Source organism: Stenella coeruleoalba (assembly GCF_951394435.1).
Source record: "Stenella coeruleoalba genome assembly, chromosome: 4".
NCBI lineage: Eukaryota > Metazoa > Chordata > Mammalia > Artiodactyla > Delphinidae > Stenella > Stenella coeruleoalba.
The window spans coordinates 85,290,600-85,313,276 of NC_137149.1; the positions used below are offsets into that span (position 1 = coordinate 85,290,600).

At 36.0% G+C, this 22,677-nt stretch overlaps 1 protein-coding gene across 1 annotated transcript in view; it reads right to left on the bottom strand.

The window, feature by feature from the left end:
* Window positions 1-22,429, bottom strand: part of LOC307185500 (transmembrane protease serine 11C-like) — a gene marked incomplete at its 5' end in the record, with an annotated part of 42,726 nt that extends 20,297 nt beyond the window's left edge. The window contains 4 exon segments of the mRNA XM_079919814.1: window positions 424-587; window positions 2,390-2,457; window positions 13,320-13,437; window positions 22,425-22,429. Coding sequence (XP_079775940.1) covers window positions 424-587; window positions 2,390-2,457; window positions 13,320-13,437; window positions 22,425-22,429 — 355 coding nt within the window.
* Window positions 22,430-22,677: the final 248 nt, after the last annotated feature.

A 22,677-nucleotide genomic window follows, 5' to 3' on the forward strand; every position in this document is an offset into this window, starting at 1 on the left:
TAAAGGCCTATCAAGAAATAAGTTTGATGTTAAAGATATTCAAACTCAGTTCTTGAATTTGGGAGTCTAGATTCTTAAGACATCCAAAAGAACTGAGAGAGAAATCATGACCCACAGAACAAACCATAAGTGTTCGAGCTTAAGGCTGCCTTGTTTTGCAAAGAAATGTTATTTGGGACCATGATTGCTTTATTTGAAAAAAATCTATCATTAAATAAAGTTTAATTTCAAGAATACAAGGATGATTCTATATCAAAAAATTGATTAACAGAGACCTTGATTACTTTAACAGTGGTTAAAAATAATTACCATTATGTATGAAATGATATTTAAAGAGAGAAGTATTGTTTTCATTTGTACAGCAAAACACCATATTCAAATTAAAAGATGAAAATCATTCTGTACCATACATAAAAAGCTTACCTGAAAATCTAAATGAAGAAGAATCTATACATAAAGACCCAGTTTTGCCCTTTAGCTTCTGATGTAAAATGGTTTCGATCCTATCCCAAAATTTTGCTTCATTATTCATATAACAGGATTTAAACTTAAGCACAGCATGTGTTATCACTTTTCCTTTGGCTCGGCTGCAGAACAGAAACAGACAAAGAAATTATGCTTTTATTACTAAGCCTCTATCATTCTTAGTGGAGTCATTCTATCCTTTGCTAAGCAGAGCTCCTGGCAGTTTTCTAGTTCCTCCGAAGGGAGTGGAAACGGCACTTTATTGACATGGTGAACAGCAAAGAGAGTGTGATTTAGATTCACAGGAACTGAGTTTGTACTCTAGATTCACCATTTCACATTCGTATTCAACCATCTACCCTGTTGCAAAAGCCTTGAACAATATCTTCCTTGTCTGTTCAATTTTGTATGGTGCAATTTGTGCTTTGACAGCCCGGTGGTGGGAACAATTTTATCATGTTTATTGGGGGAATAATAGCAATCTGTATGGATATAAGTGTTGAATGAGGATGAGGGTATGAGATGAGGTCAGAGAGAAGCAGGGCCATTCCAGGTAAGGTTATGTGCACTATGTAAGAAGTGTGGAATTTGTGGGAAACTGCCAGAGGATATTAAGGAAGGGGATGATGGCCTCTTCTAATTCATTTTGATTGCTGCATGCAGTTTGTATAATAGTGGAGCAAGAGTGAAAGCTGAAGATTAGACAAGTTGATGCAATAATCTAGATATGATTGCTTGGGTTCAGACTACAGTTTGTTTGTTTTTTTTTTTTTCGGTACGCGGGCCTCTCACTGTTGTGGCCTCTCCCGTTGCGGAGCACAGGCTCCAGACGCGCAGGCTCAGCGGCCATGGGTCATGGGCCCAGCCACTCCGCGGCATGTGGGATCTTCCTGGACTGGGGCACGAACCCATGTCCCCTGCATCGGCAGGCGGATTCTCAACCACTGTGCCACCAGGGAAGCCCAGACTACAGTTTTTTACTTATTAAATATGTGACCTTGGCAAGTCACTTAACCTAACTTTGCTTCAATCTCCTCTGTAAAATGAGAAACTAATATGTATATACCATACAGGGTTGCTATCAGGTTAAATGAGTTAATATAAGTTCTCTGGGGGTTCTGGTTGAGAGCATGGATTATTTAAAAAGGAACCAAGAAAATTAAATAGCACAAGTTCTAGTTTTAGGAGGAGGTATATTCCAAAGCATATTAGCTTTTCTATTTGAGATTGTGGCTATTATTTTTCCATATCTATTGCAGGTTACCTCTTCCTCACCAGTGTTTGGATAAACATCTTTGCTGCTAGAAAATAACCGTAGAATTAGGAAGGTAAGGTAAAAGAGTGAAGCTGGTTGGGTGTAAATACATATGTATACATTTGTGTGAGTGTTAGGGCCTGCTGCAAACAGTGAAGCTTCAGTGTCAGAATATTGTTACTGTGTGGGAATGTGGGTCACATGTTGTTAGATCTTTTGATTTTTTTTTAACGCATTCTGAGAATCCTGCTTTTATGTGAAATTTTCAAACTTTTACATTTAATCCACAATTCTAAGCAAGATTTGGCACATTATCTACTAGTGTGCCACTCCTGGGTCAGACATTTTATATGTGGCTCTCCTATCTTATCCATTCTTACGTTGAAATTATCTGATTTTAGATTTGCTTTTTGACTTTGTGCCTTCAAATAAAAAACAACCCCATTTAACCTTTACCTGATACTCACCATCAGCTGGAACTCTTGACTCTGGTTTAATAATTTTCCAACAGACCTTGAATACATTTTTTCACATTTGAAAATGCTAGTGGTTTTGAAGCCTCAAATTTAACCTTTCGATTATATACTATGCAAAGATATTCTGTTGAATATGAGATATGAAGGCAAAGGAAAAGTTTACTCTCTGCACCTCTCAGGCTGTTTTACATACCTTACTGGGGCAACATGAGATTTGACATACTGTCTTCTCAGTCTGGATCCATGAAATGTTTCATTTATCTGTTAAACAGTAAAATGAATAACTTACGCTTTTAATTTTTTAATTTTAAAGTTTTCACTGTGAAGAACTTCAAATATACATGAAAATAAATAGAATAGTATAATGTACCCCATGTACCCATCATTCATCTTCAGCAGTTATCAATCAAGGACCAAACCAGTTTCATTCTACTATTATCCACATCCTAGGGATCAAATAACTCCTTAATATCATCAAATACATAGTGTTAAAATTTCCCCAGATCTCATTTAAGAAAGAGACGCAATGTGGGTTAAACGTGTGTGTTTTTTTTTGAAAATTACCTTTATACTAGCTCAATTAATTCTCAAATATCCTTAAATCAATAAATTGTGTGGCAAGGTGAGGCAATAATATTTGCTTCCTAACAGCATGATAGGGAAGAATATTCATTTTAGAGAGATAAATTCAAAGGTCCAACGAATAGAGTTTGTCTTCCATGTTCAGCCTCCATTGAACATCAATGCCATAAAACTAAGCAGAAGTGTCCCGAGAAGGAGGAAATATTTCTCTCTATTTTTTTTTTTTGTACTATGGCAGCCTGCTTTTAACCTCTGGACTGCAAACCATTTTCCCTGATCTTTCAGTTACATGCTACCGACGGGTTCAAAGCAGGATATGTAGAAATCTCTCAGAGAAATCTCACATAAGAGTAATTTTCTCAGCTGTTCTTGATCTTAACCTAATGATGATTTCTCACAGCAGGACCTTCACAGAGGACAAGACAAAATGTTGCACTGTCCATAGCTTTTACTTTGGCAAAGATAGTCCTTCAGAAACAGTGACTCATTTTTGGAATTGCAAAGATTTAATTTATATTTTTCCTCTTGCTCCAAAGCAATTGGAATATGTTCATTTATTCAATAAATATCTATTTAAATAAAACTACTAACAAATTAGATAGATCCATACTTTCTTGGAGATTCAATGAAGGAGACAGATAATAAGCAGACCAAGAAATAAATATCTAAATATGATAATCTGAGATAGTGTTAGGTGATATGAAAAATGTAAAATGATGTGATGGAGTGATTTAGGGAATAGTACTTGAATGATAAAATAAGATCTCTTTCAAGAGGTGACATTTGATCGAGACCTGAAAGATGTAAAGTTGACTATCAAGGGGAGAAGAATATTCTATAAGGAGTGAACAGCAAGTGATATAATCCTAGGTAAAAATGAGATTAGTATATTTGAGGGATAGAAGCAAAGTTGCTGTGACTCAGGTAAAATGAGCAAGGGAGAGTGTGTAAGCTGAGGTTGCCCAGGTAGATAGCAATGTGATTACAGACAGCCTATTTGGCCATGGTAATAAGTTTGGATGTTATTCCTAAATATAGTGAATGGAGGAATCCTGACAAGATGGTAACTTAACTATACTGTATTTTTCTTCTATTCTCTATTCCAATCTGCCACTCCTGGGGCCAGGTGGAATTGGGTTTTATGGGAGTCCTAGAAACAGGAAGGTGATGAGGAATTTCTTTTCCACAGGTCAAGGAAGAACCTAGAAAATAGTATGAGTCCTGTGCAAGGATAGAATCAAAACAGGCCCTGGGAAGATCTTGGTCAAGAGAGGTGCTTGAATACCCAGGGATAAGGTCGACATTGAACCATGTGAGTGTGTTTCCATGGCTCCACAGAAGCCAAGAAGGAACTGAAAAGGGGGCTGAAGCCTCCTTTCTCCTGATGCTAGGCTAGTACTGGGCAGAACATGGGGAGCTGGAAGACTTCCTCCTGGGTCCTTGGTTTGGAGACGCAGAAGGCCTGCTGCCCACATTCAGACTACAGGATTTAAGAATAGCTCATGCTCTATCTTGTAGGATTGTCTCCAGTAACAAGACAGTGGCCCGAATAAACCAACAAGGAAAAATGATAATACAAATAAAGAAACCCAGCAGCCAGAGAAAGGAAATAACAGATTAGGTGCTCATCAAAAGAGAACTTCTGGAGAAAACAGCAACCTAACAACAATGGCAAAAAAGCACACATAAGAACATTCAGGTACATCAAAAAAAGACTATGTGGTACTAAAAAGCACAATTTTCAAGTTAAAAATTTAGTGGGTCAATTTAAAAAGATGAGTGTCATTCTTGAGATCCAAATTTGTGACCTGTAAGGCCAAAAAGAATAAATACTTTAAATAGTAAAATTTAAAAAGAAGAAAACAATGAGGGAAGAGAAACAAAACACTTAGATCATGATTCCAGAAGTAGCTGTAAATAATAGGATCTTGAAGAGAGAAAGAGATAGAGGGAAAAAATAATAATAATAGTAAAATAAGTAGTAGGAGGAGGTGGTTCTGAATTAAATAAAGATTAAAATCTACAGATTCAAAGGGATAGACTGAGTTTCAGGCATATTTGATGCATCAGGGGAATATTTTCGAATTTTAGCTATAAACTTTAATACTGAAGTAAAAATATGTTGTCAGAAGAAATAGAATCATTTCATCTGTAACATTTGAAGGTGGAAGCTGGTGGAATAATATCCTCATACTCTGAGAGAAAAAGCTGACAATTTAACAATCCTATTCTCAGTCAAGGTATAATTTCTCGTTAGAGTAAAAGAAAGTTATTTATGGATATTCAAGAATTCAGTAATATAGCATTCACATATCACAACTGAGGAGAATACATGACTCAGGATTCTAGGAAAGCAAGATATAAAACAGAATTGAGGTCTCAATAGAGGGGGAGGTGAAGAGGAGAGGGAACAAATGTTGAGCAATGAAACCTGAGGGGTGTGTGTACAATACAATGAATGTATAATGGAAATGCTTGCAGCAGAAGCAACAAACTTTAAGAAACAGCCTAACATTAGAACTTGAGGTGCTATTTCACCTATTAGGAATAGGAAAGGAGGGCAGGAGAGGGAGGGGAAACAAGTGTTAAAAAGCCTTATCAGGAGTGGGGAATGGGAATGTGAGGAGAGGATAAAAATGAAAGTATGTTAAAGGCCTCCTGTCCTTGGGTTGGCATTTAGGTAAGGAAAATAATGTTTTGATAGGGCTAATAATTTTTTTAATAAAGAAAAATATTCATCTAACTTTGAGTTTCAGGATGGATGTTAACTATTAACTAAGTACATTGAAATTTTCAAGTGGAAAAATATAGAATGAAAAACAGTGAAACTCAGCAAGAATAAGGATAAGAAAGTAAAAAAATAAAATGTTATTTACTTAAAGAAAGATGGAGAAATAAAATCAAGTATATTACCTGCTACAATTAATGAGAATAGATAAAACTTTGTCATTAAAGAATCTATGAAATTGCATTCAAAACCAGAACCTAGTTATCTATTATTTAAAAGAATCGTACTTGTAAATAAAGGGATGAAAGACTGTTGACTATTTTGCTCCTGGCTGTAGTGTGCACGTATTTTTTTCCCCTCTTCCATGTTTTCTAAACTTACACTAAAAGGATTCATCAAATCATCTTGTTCAGATAGCTCAGGATTGTTTTTCTTTTGCTTACCCTGTGCTCTTGGGTTCTATGGTATTTCTGTAATTACGTAACAATGGTGTTGCACAGTAATCTATCATATAGAGTTATATGTATGGAAAATTTTGATCAGTTTTTTAAAGAAAATTATCCTGTTTGCAAAGGCACAATAAAGTTGCATCTTATAGACTATAGGCAATAAAGCTAACACTAAACTTTATTTAGCACAAACCATATTCACATTCCCTGTTCATTTGATCTTGAGAAAAGTCTAGCATATCCAGTAGTTTCACAGATATCATTTTAACTTAAAATGTTCTGATATATTTAATTTATAAAGCTCAGACTGATAGAGTTTTGGAAAACAATAAGAGATGCTTTGGTAATGTGTATATTCTTATATAAAACCCATGGCTTCTCCTGTGTATATTTTTAAAAATTAAAGGAATGCACATTTGACAAAAAAAAAAAGACCGTTGATTATGAAGTTATGAGAAAGAAATGCTATACAATTAATGTGGAACACAATATAGAATCAAAAAAATAGATCCTAGATTATATACGGACTTAGAATACAACAAGGATGGCATTTTATTTTATCTATTTTTCAAATTAACATTAAAATTTTATTTGGAAAAATGTAGTTTAGGGAAGATCTAGGCTTATTTCATGTATGAACATGTGTACTAACTGTTTAAGTACCATAGGTTTGAGTCCTAAAACACAGAAATTCTGATATATTTTAGTTTGTATGATTTCCATTATAAGAGAAAAAAATGTAATGGTATATTTATGATTTTACATACTGCCTTATCAAATATGTTCCTAGTACAAGGGAACTTCCATTTGATCATGTACTGAAATAATGTGTACTGATGGATGTTAACCAGACCTATTGTGGTCATTTCACAATATACATGTAGATGGAATCATTATGTTGTATACCTGGAACCAACACAATGTTGACAATGTTAATGTCAATTATACCTAAAAAAACAAAAACAAAAACTGAAGCCTTTAAAAAATTTTACATGTCTGATGACTGGAAGAATCTCCCACACACTGGATTCTAGCTCCTTAATACCAAGATTCATTTATCCCCCTCTACCATATACTTCCACTGTTGATGCTTATGAGGCATTCATCATCATTCTAGGGCCCCAACCCTCTTCCTCAAATAACAATGCTAATTTTCTTGTGAGATGCATAAGTTTTAGAAGCTATATGTGCAGTAAAGAGTTAACTCAGTAGGCTTAGGGTGTTTAATCCCTGTACATTCCAAAGGAAGGAGTGACCCTTGACCAGCTTCTGAGGGATAACCTTTAAGCCCTTGGAATGTCCTGCCTGAGAAGAGTGTGTTTGTATACCTGGGGCTTTGGGCCACACCAGATGGTTTATGTTAACACTGTGCTGGATGCCTGTGGGGGATGCCTGCTTTTTACTTGCCTGGGGCCCTGGGTCATGGTATAACAGTTTCACCTCTGGAGGGGCTGCAGACTAAGTAGTTAAGGAGAGTCATGTGGACACTCCATGCTTATGTGACTGTCCCCCAGAAATTACCCTGGATCCCCTAAGGCTTGGATGAGATTCACTGGTTGGCAATATTTCATATGTGTTGTCAAACCTTTTGTGAATGGGGACAGTAATTATATGCTGCTTTTGAGCTGTTATGATGATTAAGTGAGATAATATGTCATATGCTTAGAACAGTGACAGACACTGTCCTAATAAATAAAAGCTATATAAGGGCTTGTTAAATAATTCTAAGGGGTGAGTACAGGAAAGCCAGAGTTTAGAATCTGAAAACATATATCAAGCAACAGATTTGGGATGATGAAGTTTGAGCAAGCAACCAAAGGGCCAAAAGGCAAAGAAATCTGGAGCAAAAAATAAACAAACACACACACACACACACATACACATACAAAGTATGAAGTAGAGGGAGTACAGATAGAGAAGAGAGGAGAAGATAAAAGGAGGGGGAAAGATGGAGAAGGAAGGGAGACTCTGGACAATGCAGAGGGGACCAACTATATTTAGAGATCTACAGATGATAAGGAACCAGCAAAGGCAGCTGGGAAAAGCAGTTAGTGAAGAAGAAAATATGGAGAAGGAGGTATCTTGTAAATGAAAAAGAGAAAAGTTTCAGGAAGGAACATAAGTAATGGTGAGAAGTTCAAGTAAGAAGTGACCATCGGATTTGGCAACAGTGAGGTATTTGGTGACCTCTATGAGAGCAGTTGAATGCGTGCAGGAGAGAGAAATTCCAGCTGGACTGGGTTAAAGTGAGAACAGGTGACAAAGGAGGTGGAAACAGCAAGCATATCTAACTTTTTCAACAAAATTTTACTGAGAAGGAGAGCAGGAAAATGATGCTGGAGGAGAACATAGAGTCAAGAGCAACATTTTTAGATGAGAGTGTGTGAGCTAGCTACTGATATCTCTGAAGAAAAGACAATGAAATACTGTACTGCACTCTAGAAGAGCAATAGTATTCCAGTATCTTGTTTCCTGTGGAAAAGAAAATCCTATGAAATGAGAGAAAATATATAGCTACTTATATGCTCAGAATAATTCAACTGTTGTCAACTCTGTTAGGCTGCAGAAATTTTCTGCTGATCCGTAAATCTGCCTTTTCCTCTTTAAGCTGTTTCATCATTTTTCTTTCTCACTCCTTCCTAACTCCCTTCCCCCTGACTTTTTCTTCTCCTTTTTTTCAAATATTATTTGAATATAAGGAGATGACTGGGGCAAGAGGTACAGGGAGCATACCTGTAGCTACAAAGAGAAGACACAGTAAGTGACAAAATTAGTACCATAGATTGTGTTTTCTGTCGGTATTCAGAGATGGAAGACAACATTTTGAGTTGGAGTGGTTAGATAATAGCATCCTAGAATTGATAGTAATAAATCCACAGATTCATGGAATTTAAATCTATAAACCACCTTATAAATAATCTTAACCAGTCCTATTCTTCAGATAAGTAAACAGAATCTTGCACAAGCTAACTACTTATGTAATTGAGTGATTACACCAGAAACACAAATAATATCACTTCCTATGTTTTCCAGATGGCTAGCTGATTGGCCCAACACTATTGAATTTGAAATTGTGTCTTTATCATAAACTATTGTACTGGATTTATCATTAATTTGAACAGAATTGATATAATTAAAATAATGAGTCTTCTGTACAATTTATGTTAGTTTTATTCATGTATATCTTATAGTTTTTGTTGCTATTAAGTGGAATTTAAAAATAATGTTTATATTTTGTTATTTTTGCTGATTAAGAAAACTATTACTTTTTGTGTGTTGGTCTGGTATTTGGCCACATTGCAAAACTGTTATTATTTCTAGTAATTTTTCAACTAAGTCTTTTGAATATTTTAAGTATCTAGTAATATTGTCAGTATATAATGACCTTTTCCCCTCATTCTTTTCAATGTACACATATTACTCCCTTTTCTTTTTGTAATTGCATTGGTATAGACTTCCAGTAGAATGTTTGATTCAGTCCTTTAATTAATTTACAATATATTACTTCCTGTTGGAATAATTAATACCTTATGTTAATTAATTAGTTACCCACTATGACTTCCTTTCAACCTTTGCTTTCTCTGATCTTGAGTTTATTTGAAGCTTCTGTTGGGAAGACTCACTTTCTTGGAGGCTGGTATTTTACCTCCAGGGCTCTGGAGTTTGTCAGCAACTGTGCTGCTGAGATTTTACTCTTAGTGGAGCTCTAGTTTTTATCTACCAGAAACTCCTCACTCTTTTAGTCTTTTTGGTGGCAACACTTCCACCATTGTAAGACACATTGTATTGTTTTTATTTGTCTTCTGTCATTTCAGTGAGATTTGAGGAGAGACAGAGAGGGATAAATGCTTGCTTTTAATCAGCAATCTTGCTTTGGAAGTCAGGCTAGAAATACTTTGAAGAAATAATTAATAAAATTTGGTGAATGGTTAGATAATTGAGATAATGTTTAGATAATGGAGATAATGGTTAGATAATGGAGAAGGAGGGGTCAAAATTGACTTTAAGATATGGTGACTAGGTGAGTGGGAGAATGGGAATACTATGAACCAAAACCAGGGAAAGAGATTAGACTGAAGACCAAAAATGATGCCTGCTAAATGATACTTGAAAAAAATAAGCTTCAGAATGAACTCAGACACCCAGCTTTAGCATATAATATGTGTTTAATAAGGTGTGGATATATGGAAGATGTAGAACCATCCTTAGAGTGAACAGTAACTTCAGGCTTAGGGTGTTCCAAGAAGCTGTAAGGTGGATTTATAGAAGTTTCCCCAGTAGCACTCATGCAATCCTTGTTTTTAAGAAGCTCAGTCTCTTGGTACACCCTGTAGGAAAAGGGTTGTTAGATATTTGACCTGAAACTAAGTGCCAAGTTTCAGAAACTCACTTAGAATTATGTTAGTGTTCATTATTACCATTCCCACCCTCCATAACCATGTCTGCAGACATCCTGTCCTGAGCAACTAATATTTCTTCTCTCCTTATTTTCCAATTGTAGAAAATTAGCGCATCAGTAATTTTTTAAGTTTTCTTCATACCATTTGAAATATGAATAATATCTCCATAATGTTGGTTGCATTTTTTTTGATAAACCTGGGATATTCTCAATTCCTTCATGGTTAAAAATTTAACACACAATGATTTTCATTTAATATGTCAGATCAGCATTTTTTTCAATAGCCTATATTGGAGAGTACAGTAATCTTGAATTTAGTTTTCTTATAAGTTTTGAAGGGCATGAAACTGAATGAACACTGGCATAATTTTTACTCATATTAGATAGGACAGGAATCCTGCATATTATCCTTCACTTTGTTACCTTTTAAAAATTACATACTTCTAATCCTGATGAATTCCATAGATAATCTGTCATTTGGTAGGCTGCACAGAGAGACATAAGTTTAAAGGTGCATATGCCCATACCAGGTTTAGGTTGGCTCAGCAGAAAATTTGTTATTTGATGAATACCCTGGTTATATAATGACCAAAGATGCCCCCTGCTCTTGGATACTCTGGTAAGTGGTTTGATGTATAAGCTTGGCTGACCTGTTTCTTATGGGTAATCTTAGATATCTTACACATATCAGGTATCATTTTGGTCATCTATAATCCACTGCATTTATATGTGAAAACCACATAGTATTTGGTTAAACATTTTGGAATATTTGACCTGTCATGTGAAAATTGATGTAATTGGAAATGTGCTTGAGATTTTATGTTTGCATGCTCATTAATTATAGGACAATAAATCATAAAGTAGAAGGAAGCATACTTGCATTATGACTTTGGGTAAATTAACCTCTTCATGCCTCAGTTTCCTCATATGGAAAATGGGGATATCAGGAGAACCAAATAAGTTAATATATAAAGTGCTTAGACCAGTCCTGACAATTAGTAAAGCTAATTTTTGTTGTTAACGTATTACCTCATTCCTAAATTTTAGAATTTATATTCACTGTAGTTGGACATCATATCTGCTGGAGAGCTACAAAAAAAAAAAAAAAAAAGAAAGAAATAACGAGATTTCTTTTGAGTTTCCCACTAGAAAACCATATATCTAAAACATGAAAATGTTCCCTATGAAGGTGTATTCTCTGTAGTGAAAAAAAAACTATGATTCATAGTAAAGAAGCAGCTCTCTTTATTTAATTCTTTTCTCCTTTTAGAGTGAATCATCACACGAATTATTTAATGGAAATCAGAAGAAAAACAGGCTGTGTGCATTATAATAATAATGACTAATAGGTAAGTTTGATGAATGATTCACAAGTCCATTTGGTACATGCTATCATCACCAGTGTTGTACTTTTGAATGTTGTGTATATGGTAACAATTATAAGGAGCATTGAATTAAATGAAAATAGAAGGAAAGGCATGTAAAAGCAGGCATTCTGACCCATGTAAATGAAAAAGTATGAGAAATATTTGGTGATTGTTTTAATACAGGTGACTTACAAATTGGGAATGAGGACTGCTAAAGGAGCCTGAAGGAAGATGTCAGGATCGGTGGTTGATTGACCAAGATGATATGATAATAGATCAGACTGATAGTTTTGGAATATTCATTTGTGAAGTAAACATAGATTAATTGGTTTGAACGTGTTGATTTGAATTTATAGCAGAAAAGGTGAATTTCTTAGTGTGGGCATATATGGAGTTATTTTAATTTTATTTATTTTACATATTAGCTTTGTTATATACTTATAATTTATTAAGTCTATTGGCACTCTTATTTTAGGTAATTGTTTTAGACCATCCTTATTTTAAGGGTTTACAGAATAATAAGACTTCTGTTAAGATTATGACATATTTAACCTTATGTCATGCCAAGAACATTTCCATGGTATAGGTATTTGTCATCTCATTTTTAGTTGAAGAAACTGAGGTGTGGGAAGATTAAATAACTTGCCTGAAGTCATACAGGTAGTAAATGGCTACACACAGAATTGAACAAGAACTCTGAGTCCAAAGTCTACTATTTATTAGTCCTTGTGTTATACTGCTTCCTTGTCATTTCCTTCTTTATCATAAAGCTAAATTAAAAGTGGGAATTTTCTTTCTTCATTTTCTATACGCTAACTCTTATTCTAATGATAAAAGCACACCAAAACTTTTAAAGTCTTTGGATTTATTAGAAACTGGAGGTAGTGGAATGCTGTGGGAAAACTACAAGCTTTACTCAGAGACAGTTAGGTCTGAAAATGTCCTGTCAGGAATCTGCTCAGGGAAACGGGAGATGAATGATGACACCATTGCTCTTGGCAGAATTTGGTTTGATTGATAGAATTATTTGAGTTAGTTAGAGTGGTATCTCTGATAAAGGAAGTTTATGTCCAAGGGGCAGTCAAGACTTTTCACTAGGTCTTTAGTCAAGTAAAGTTTAAATTATAACAAGCATATTCTTAAGTAGACATTTAAAAATTTTACATACACTGAGGATCAACAAGAAGATTTTTATTTTGGGCTGTATGTTCTCTTCTACACTGGCCATTTCTCTTCCTTGAAGGACTGTTTAAGTTAGGAGCAGAAACAGCATAGCCTTGGTCAGGTATCTTTGAGGTAGAGTAAGTTTTATTCATTCAATTTATTAATACGTTAGAAATATTCTTTGACTGTCTATCACATGTCAGGCATTTCTTAGATGTTTCAAAATGTGTCCCTCTTACATTTTTCCTCCCATACATGTATTCTAACTGACTTTCTGAAAGGGCTCACTATCCTTATCTAGAACTGAGGTAGTGGTAAGAAATAATATCAAATTATCAATCATTTCCAACTTGGAAGGTGAGTGCTAGGATTCTGGCATTTTAAAGAGCATAGCATTTTAAAAAAACAATGCTAAGAAAAGAATTTCATCTTACCAAAGATACTATCTTTTTAGTTAGGTCCATATATTCTTGTGAATATGGTTTTTTGAACTTGCTGTCATAGTCAATATTACTGACTTTAAAGCTCATGTGATAGTAAAAAATGTTTTTCCTGAGAAGGAGAAAAAAGAAAAAATAGTTCTGACTTTGCTTATTGTGTAACTCCTTTCATTCTTAAGGAATAATGTGAAACAGAATACTCTGATTAAATTTCAAGTAACTTAACATTTAAATAGTCTTAATACCTAGTGATTGTGGAAATAACTTTGACATGTCTATTAAATTATAACCTTGCCCAAGAATGTAAACCATTTTGTAACATTCTGATAAAATTCTTCATGTTAGTGGCTGCAGTTAATTATCTAAAAAATCTTTCCTATACAGTCACAAATAACTTAAAAAAACAAACAAAAAAATGACATAGCATTTTTCTTGGATTGTATTGGCAAAGATGACAAAAATAATAATAGGCTGGAGTAGCTATACATATATCAGACAAAATAGACTTTAAGCTAAAAATAGTATTAAGAGACAAAGAAGTTCATTATATAATATTATATACATATTAAATAATATAATATGACCTATTATTATGCAATGATAAAGGGGTCAATTCATCAAGAAGACATAACAATCATAAATATATATGTACCCAACATCAGAGCATCTAAATATATTAAGCAAATACTAACAGATCTGAAGGGAGAAATAGACAAGAATGCAGTAATTGTAGGGGACTTCAATACCTCATTTTCAATAATGGATAGATCATCCAGAGAGAAAGTCAACAAAGAAACGTTGAACTTGAATCATACTTTAGAGAAATTGACTTAACAGACTTCTGTAGAACATTCTATCCAACAGCAGCAGAATACACATTTTCTCAAGTTTACACAGAATATTCTCCAGGATAAAGCATATGACAGGTCACAAAACAAGTCTTAGAAAATTTAAGAAGATTGAAATCAACTATCTTTTCTTACCATAATGGTATGAAAGTAGAAATCAGTAACAGAAATAAAGCTGGAAAATTCACAAATATGTGGAAATTAAACAACACACCCCTGAACAACCAATGGATCAAAGAAGAAATTGAAAAATATCTTGAAACAAATTAAAATGGAAACACAACATACCAAAATCTATGGGTTGCTTCAAAAACAGTTCTAGGAGGGAATTTTACAGTGATAAACACTGACATGAAGACAAAAGAAAGATCTCAAATAAAAACTCTAAATTTACACCTCAAGGAACTAGGAAAAGAAGAACAAACTAAGCCCAAAGTTACCAGAAGGAAGGAAATAACCAAATCAGAGAAATAAATGAAACAGAGACCAGAAAAACAATAGTCAAGATCAAGGTTTTTTGAAAAGATAAACAAGATTAAAAAAACTTTAGCTAGACTAACTGAGAAAAAAGAGAGAAGACTCAAAATCAGAAATGAAAGAGGAGACTTTACAACTGATACCTCAGGCATGCAAAGGATCATAAGAGATTACTATGAATAATTATACACCAAATAATTGAATAACCTAGAAGAAACGGATAAATTCCTAGAAATATACAACCTGCCAAGACTAAATCATGAAGAAACAGAAAATCTGAACAGACCAACAATGAGTTAGGGGTTTGAATCAATAATCAAAAACCTCCCGAAACAGAAAAGCCCAGGACCAGATGGTTTCCCTGGTGAATTCTACCAAACATTTAAGGAATTAATGTTAATCCTTCTCAAAATTATCTAAAAAATAGAAGTGAAGGGAACACTTTTTTTAAAAAGAAAATTTTATTGGAGTATAGTTGATTTACAATGTTGTGTTAGTTTCAGGTATAGAGCAAAGTGAATCTGTTATACATACATATATATATATATATATATATATATCCACTCTTCTTTAGATTCTTTTCCCATATAAGCCATTACAGAGTATTGAGCAGAGTTCCCTGTGCTAAACAGTTGGTCCTTATTAGTTATCTATTCTATATATAGTAGTGTGTATATGTCAATCCCAATCTTCCAATTTAACCCTCCCCCCACCCTCACCCCCGGGTAACCATAAGTTTATCTTCTACATCTGTAACTCTATTTCTGTTTTGTAAATAAGTTCATTTGTAGCCTTTTTTTATATTCCACATATAAGCAATATCATATGATATTTGTCTTTCTCTGTCTGACTTACTTTGCTCAGTATGACAACCTCTAGGTCCATCTGTGTTGCTGCAAATGTCATTATTTTGTTCTTTTTTTTTTTTTTTGTGGTACATGGGCCTCTCACTGTTGTGGCCTCTCCCATTGCAGAGCACAGGCTCCAGACGCACAGGCTCAGTGGCCATGGCTCATGGGCCTAGCCGCTCTGCAGCATGTGGGATCTTCCTGGACTGGGGCACGAACCTGTGTCCCCTGCATCAGCAGGCAGACTCTCAACCACTGTGCCACCAGGGAAGCCCTTGTTCTTTTTTATGGCTGAGTAATATTCCATTGTATATATGTACCACATCTTCTTTATCCATTCCTCTGTTGATGGACATTTAGGTTGCTATTGTAAATAGCGCTGCAATGAACATTGGAGTGCATGTATCTTTTCGAATTGTGTTTTTTTCTGGATATACGTCCAGGAGTGGGATTGCTGGATCATATGGTAGCTCTATTTTTAGTTTTTTAAGGAACCTCGATACTATTTTCCATAGTGGCTGTACTAATTCGCACTCCCACCAATAGTGTAGGAGGAGAAGGGAACACTTCTAAACTCATTTTACAAGACCAGTATTACCCTGACCAAAACCAGATAAGGACACTACAATAAAACTATAGATCAATATCCTTGATGAATATGGTACAAAAATCCTCAACAAAATGCTAGCAAACTGAATTTAACAACACATTAAAAGGATCATACACCACAATCGAGATTTATCCCTGGAATCCAAGGATGGATCAATATATACAAATCAATAAATTTGATATACCTTTTTTTTTTTTTTTTTTTTGCGGTATGTGGGCCTCTCACTGATGTGGCCTCTCCCGTTGTGAAGCATGGCTCCTAGCGGCCATGGCTCACGGGCCTATCCGCTCTGCAGCATGTGGGATCTTCCCGGACTGGGGCATGAACCCGTGTCCCCTGCATCGGCAGGTGGACTCTCAACCACTGCGCCACCAAGGAAGCCCCTGATATACCATTTTAATAGAATGACAGATAAAAATCATATGATCATCTCAATAGATCAGTAAAGCTTTTGACAAAATACAAAACCTTTCATGTTGTAAAAACCCGTTGGGTCTAAAGGGAACAAACCTCAACATAATAAAGACCATATATGATAAACCCACAGCCAACATGATAATCAAGAGTGAAAGGTTGAAAGCTTTTCCTCCAAGGTCAGGAACAAGATAAGGGTGCCCACTCTCACCACTCCTATTCAATATAGTGCTGGAAATCCTAGCTGGAGCAAAGGCAAGAGAAAGAATTAAAAGGCATCCAACCTAGGAAGAAAGAAGGAAAGTTGTTATTTGCACATTGATGACCTTATGTATAGAAAATCTTATAGACTCTTCCAAAAAACTGTTAGAACTAATTGAGTCAGTAAAGCTGCTGGACACAAAATTAGTTGTGTTTCTATATACTAACAATGAAACATCTGAAATAATATATAAGCATAGTAGTGGGATTGCTGGGTCATATGGTAGTTCTATTCTTAGTTTTGTAAGGAACTTCCATACTGTTTTCCATAGTAGTTGGATCAATTTACATTCCCACCAACAATGCAGGAGGGTTCCCTTTTCACCACACTCTTTCCAGCATTTATTGTTTCTAGATTTTTTGATAATGACCATTCTGACCGGTGTGAGGTGATACCTCGAAAACCATAATTCAAAAGGAGACATGTACCACAATGTTCATTGCAGCACTATTTGCAATAGGCAGGACATGGAACCAACCTAAATGTCCATTGACAGATGAATGGATAAAGAAGATGTGGCACATATATACAATGGAATATTACTCAGCCATAAAAACAAACAAAATTGAGTTATTTGTAGTGAGGTGGATGGACCTAGAGTCTGTCATACAGAGTGAAGTAAGTCAGAAAGAGAAAAACAAATACTGTATGCTAACGGATGTATATGGAATCTAAAAAAAAAAAAATGGTACTGATGAACCTAGTTGCAGGGCAGGAATAAAGAGGACATGGGGTGGGAGGGGGAAGCTGAGGCGAAGTGAGTGTAGCATCGACACATATACACTACCGAATGTAAAATAGTTGGCTGGTGGGAAGCAGCAGCATAGCACAGGGAGATCAGCTCAGTGCTTTGCAAAGACTTAGAGGGGTGGGATAGGGAGGACGGGAGGGAGGTTCAAGAGGAAGGGGATATGGGGACATGTGTTTGCATATGGCTGATTCACTTTGTTGTGCAACAGAAACTAACACAGTATTGTGAAGCAATTATACTCCAAAAAAGATCTATTAGAAAAATATACACATAAGCATATTATGATAATCATTTTGCAATATACAAGTGTATGGTGGTAACAATTTTGCAATATATATCAAATCAACTCATTGTATGTCTTCAACTTACACAATGTTATATGTCAATTATATCTCAATAAAGTTGGAAGAAGAAAATTCCAAAGGAACATAATATTTTTGTTATTATATATTTTTATTTATAAATACTATATGACCTTAATTTTCTATTAGGATATCAGGGCTGAAAATCTAGGGCATTAAGACAGTATTAGGCTTTATTAACTTGTTGGAGTACTAAACAAATTTTAAACACTAGAAAGGAAAGCCATTCCTTAGCTCTGTTACCCTGTTAGAGCACTAAGTCCTGAATTGGAAGGTGTAGTGATAAATTAGGTGCTACTGTTGGTATTCAGAGGAACTAACAGGCTATTATACTAAAGGATTAGTTTCTCTCCTTCAAATGTAACCTGGACCTTGAGCAGAGAAAAGGAAAAATTATGATCTAGGATCTCTTCTGAGTGTTATTTTGATTGGTTTTTCCTCCCTATAAGAGTCATGTTTTTCAAATAATCCAGGTCACATTCTGGGCTAGGGCTAAGAGCTCCAGGGAGGACTAGATCCTGACCAATTCTTCTCTTTGTATCTTTATTTATTTATTTTTATTTGCTTTCCAAGTGGTTTTTACAATTGAGATATAATTGACATATAACTTTATATTAGTTTCAGGTGTACAACATAATGATTCAATATATGTACATATTGCAAAATGATCACCACAATAAGTCTAGTTAACATCCATCCAAGCGATTTTTATGCACATTAAAGCTTGAGAAGCAAGGTTTACATAAGTGGCTCTCAGCCTGGGCTTTCAACAAAGATCACATGTGGATTTTTGAGAACTATCAAATCTTGGGTCCTCTCCCACAGATTCTGTTCATTGGTCTGGGTGAGAACATCAATGTTGCTTTAATTAAGTGCTCCAGGTGATTCTAATGAGGCCAGGGTTAAGTATGTGGGCTTCCGAGTATATTTATGAGAGTTGAGTCCAGGCTTTTGTCCAAGGGGAGGTAACAGGGTCTGTTCTACGTGGGTTTGGTAGAGGCAGGGCGGTGGAGCCCACATTAGCTATTGTGTAGCAAAATTTAGGGGCATCTGTGGGAAGGGAGGGTCATCGAAGACAAGAAAGAAGAAGCTCAAAGTTTGTTCTCCAGGTAGGAGCTCATTGTTCCTGAATCTCTCCTGAGACGAGGAAGGGTTGACTTTCCTAAGTTTCAAGGCCCTTCTGCCCATGGCCACATTGGTAGCAGGTAAAGGATCTGTGCCGAAGCCTTTAAAGGCATATTCTCAAGATGCTGACGTGATTTCTCCACATAATCTCACCTGAGGAAGAAACCTAGAGGAGGAAGCAGAAGAGGAAGAAATGGCAGGTTCTCAGGTAAATGTCCTGTCTTGGGCCAGGGGCTATGTCCTCCTTACTTCTTGAAATGCCATGGTTTTAGAACATGCAAAATTTTACTTCTGTACTTCTGGTGTTTCTGCCTAACAAGTTTTTTTCAACTACCTTTTTTTTCTTCTTTCTTGTGACAGTCAAGGTTAACTCTTAAGAACACTTCTCCCTTGTATCCCAGATCCTTCTTTGTTTTCTCCATTCAGACTTCTGATGGGCCTTGAGCACTTGCCACCATGAAGTAATGACCTGAAACTACAGATAATGTTCCCTTTGTGACAGATCACTTTGGAAAGTTATTGATAGCTAAGATTCATATGTAGGATGAAGTGGGGACCTGGGATATCAGTGAAGAAGGGAAGTGTAGTGTTTAGTTCCCATATGGATGGTCTGTCAGCTCTATGTAGATCAGGATTAAGAAAATGCACATCTAGGGCTTCCCTGGTGGCACAGTGGTTAAGAATCGCCTGCCAATGCAGGAACACGGGTTTGAGCCCTGGTCCGGGAAGATACCACATGCCATGGAGGAGGTAAGCCACTGTGCCACAACTACTGAGCCTGCACTCTAGAGCTTCTGAGCCACAACTACTGAAGCCCGTGGGCCTAGAGCCCATGCTCTGCAACAAGAGAAGCCACCGCAATGAGAAGCCTGTGCACTGTAACGAAGAGTAGCCCCCACTTGCTGCAACTAGAGAAAGTCCATGCACAGCAACAAAGACCCAAAGCAGCCAAAAAAAATTATAATAAAAAAAAATAAATAAGAAAATGCACATCTAAACAGGATGGCATTTATGGCCCAGAATAATGCAGAAATTTCTGAAAGATAAGAGTAATTAGGAGACACTGCCTCTCTAGAATGCTAAAGAAAGATTATTTAAAGACACTACTGTATTAGAGATTGAGGAATATGGGCACTCTATGTGGCTTGACATTTGAATAACACTGATGTTTTTCATGACTAGATTTAGATTATGATTTGCTTATTTTTCTGGCCAGTAAATATCACAGCAGTTATATGTCCTTTGGCAAACATTAGGCACCTGATATCAGTTTGTCCCATTACAGCTGATGTTAACTTCATTCACTTGGTTCATGCGGCAGATTCCCTCCCCTACTCTTTGTATCTTTTCAAAACTACTGAAAAGTAATCTAAAAATGGTGTTCAAGGAAATGGTTTTATGTTGAATTTTCTTTTACAATACCACTTGTCCTGTGAGAATTCTTGCCCCATAGAATTCTTTCTGTGATCAGGACCATAAATATATTGTGGGCTTATAATTAACTCATAACAGTATCAGTACACTTGTCCCTAGATGTTTCCACACCTAGATCTTTCTCACACATGGTGACTTACTTGCTCAAAACTGCATTCTGGTGGCCACCAATTGCTCTCACTTTTGTCTGCTATTATCTTAGAAGATGAATCACCTTAAATACCCTCAGCTTGGTCCTTGGCTTCTATTCTCAACATTTAAGACTTGTTGGGCTTCCCTGGTGGCACAGTGGTTGAGAGTCCTCCTGCCGACACAGGGGACACGGGTTCGTGCCCCGGTCCGGGAAGATCCCACATGCCGCGGAGCGGCTGGGCCCGTGAGCCATGGCCACTAAGCCTGCGTGTCCAGAGCCTGTGCTCCGTAACGGGAGAGGCCACAACAGTGAGAGGCCCGCGTACCGCAAAAAAAAAAAAAAAAAGAAAAAAAAAAAAAAGACTTGTTGAAAGTAGTTCTCCAGGCCAGGATCTCCCAAATGTGCCTCTACAGAGTCAAAGAGATGCCTTTTACAAAATCTATTAGTTAACATTAAACTTGGCCCTGAAGAGACAGTCTAGAAAAAGTACCTCACATATTTACCATTTTGGCCTTTGGCTAAGAAGCAAGAAAAAAAAGAAAATAAATTTGAATTTGAGAAGAAATTATTTTTGCCTTGACTCTAATGCTTTCCCTTTCATTTCCTATTCCTTGAAAGTGAAGTTGCTATTTTGGGATTAACAATTTCCATTTACAGTTGGCACAGGAGTATTTGAAATATCCTGAACTAGTGGTAGTGAGAAAATCAGCAAGATAGATTAACTTTCTCCATGCATATCCAGAAACTTTCCTGGAAATCTCATCTGTTCATTTCCTCATCAATTACTCACATCCTAAACTACTGCAAGAGAATTTTAACCTCCTGAGGATGAAATTGTGTGCTACTTCTTGATATTCTTTCTTCTCTTTTCCTATAGTGATACAGTTTGTGATTTTTAACTGAGCAGATTCTATCCCAAAATAAAAACTATGTTTTCCTGTCTCTGTTTGTTCCATCTAGGAGTGATGGAGTACATTTAAGTTCTGACAAGTGGAATGAAATGGAAAGTGGTATGTGCAATTTATGACATGTTTTCTTAATAGAAGCCATGCTCTTCTTCCTATTCTGCCTTCTGTCTGGCTGGAATGTGAACATGATGGTCAGAACTGGCACAGTCACTTTGAATATTGAGATGATCTGGGCAATATAGGTCATGGTAGCATAGCAAGATTGAAGGAGCCTGGGTCTCTGACATCTTGAAGTGACATACTGAACCTGAGTCACTGACTTCTGAACATATTTGTGTCTGAATCTTATAAATATATGTATCTGTTTCCCCCTAGATCAGTGGTTCTCAAATCTTGGCTGAACATTAGAACCACCTGGGGAGCTTTTAAAGTTAAAATTTCCACTCCAGACAGCATCTTTGAGTGGGGCTTTTGTACTAGTAGTGTTTGAAAAAAACTTTCCAGGTGATTCTAAGGTGCAGTCAGGGTTAAATTTTATTAATCTAGATCAGGGATCAGCAAACTGTGTAATCTAGCTTGCTGCCTAGTTTTGTATGGTCTGTGCCTGAGAAGGTTTCTACATTTTTTAAAAGTTGAAAAAAAGTCAAAATAATAATATTTTGTGACATGTGAAAATTACATGAAGTTCAAATTTCAGTGTCCATGAATAAAGTTTTATTGGAAATTAACTACATTCACTTATTTACATATTGGCTACTTTAGCATTACAACATTAGACTCAAGTTGTGATAGAGACTATTATGGCCCACGGAGAGGAAAATGTATACTGTCTGATCCTTTACAGGAAAAGTGTGCTGACCCTGCTCTAGATGCTGAGCACTTTAAGGCAAGGACTAGTGTGATGTTCTAGAAACTCTCCTTCATTACTCCATTACTCCCATTATAGCACCTAGCCTACTACCTGCCATTAAGTACACAGTAGTCACCCAATGAATGGCTTGTTGGGTTGAATCTGTATGCAGTTTCAGATAGAATGGGAGAAAGAGGAAGGCTATCCATCTATTTATTTATCTATCTTCTCTTAAAAAGTTAACCAAATAGATAACACAACATTATTATTACATAGAGTCATGTGAAGTATAAAAAGGTAGGTTTTGTGGAGTGAATATCTGTGCTGTGC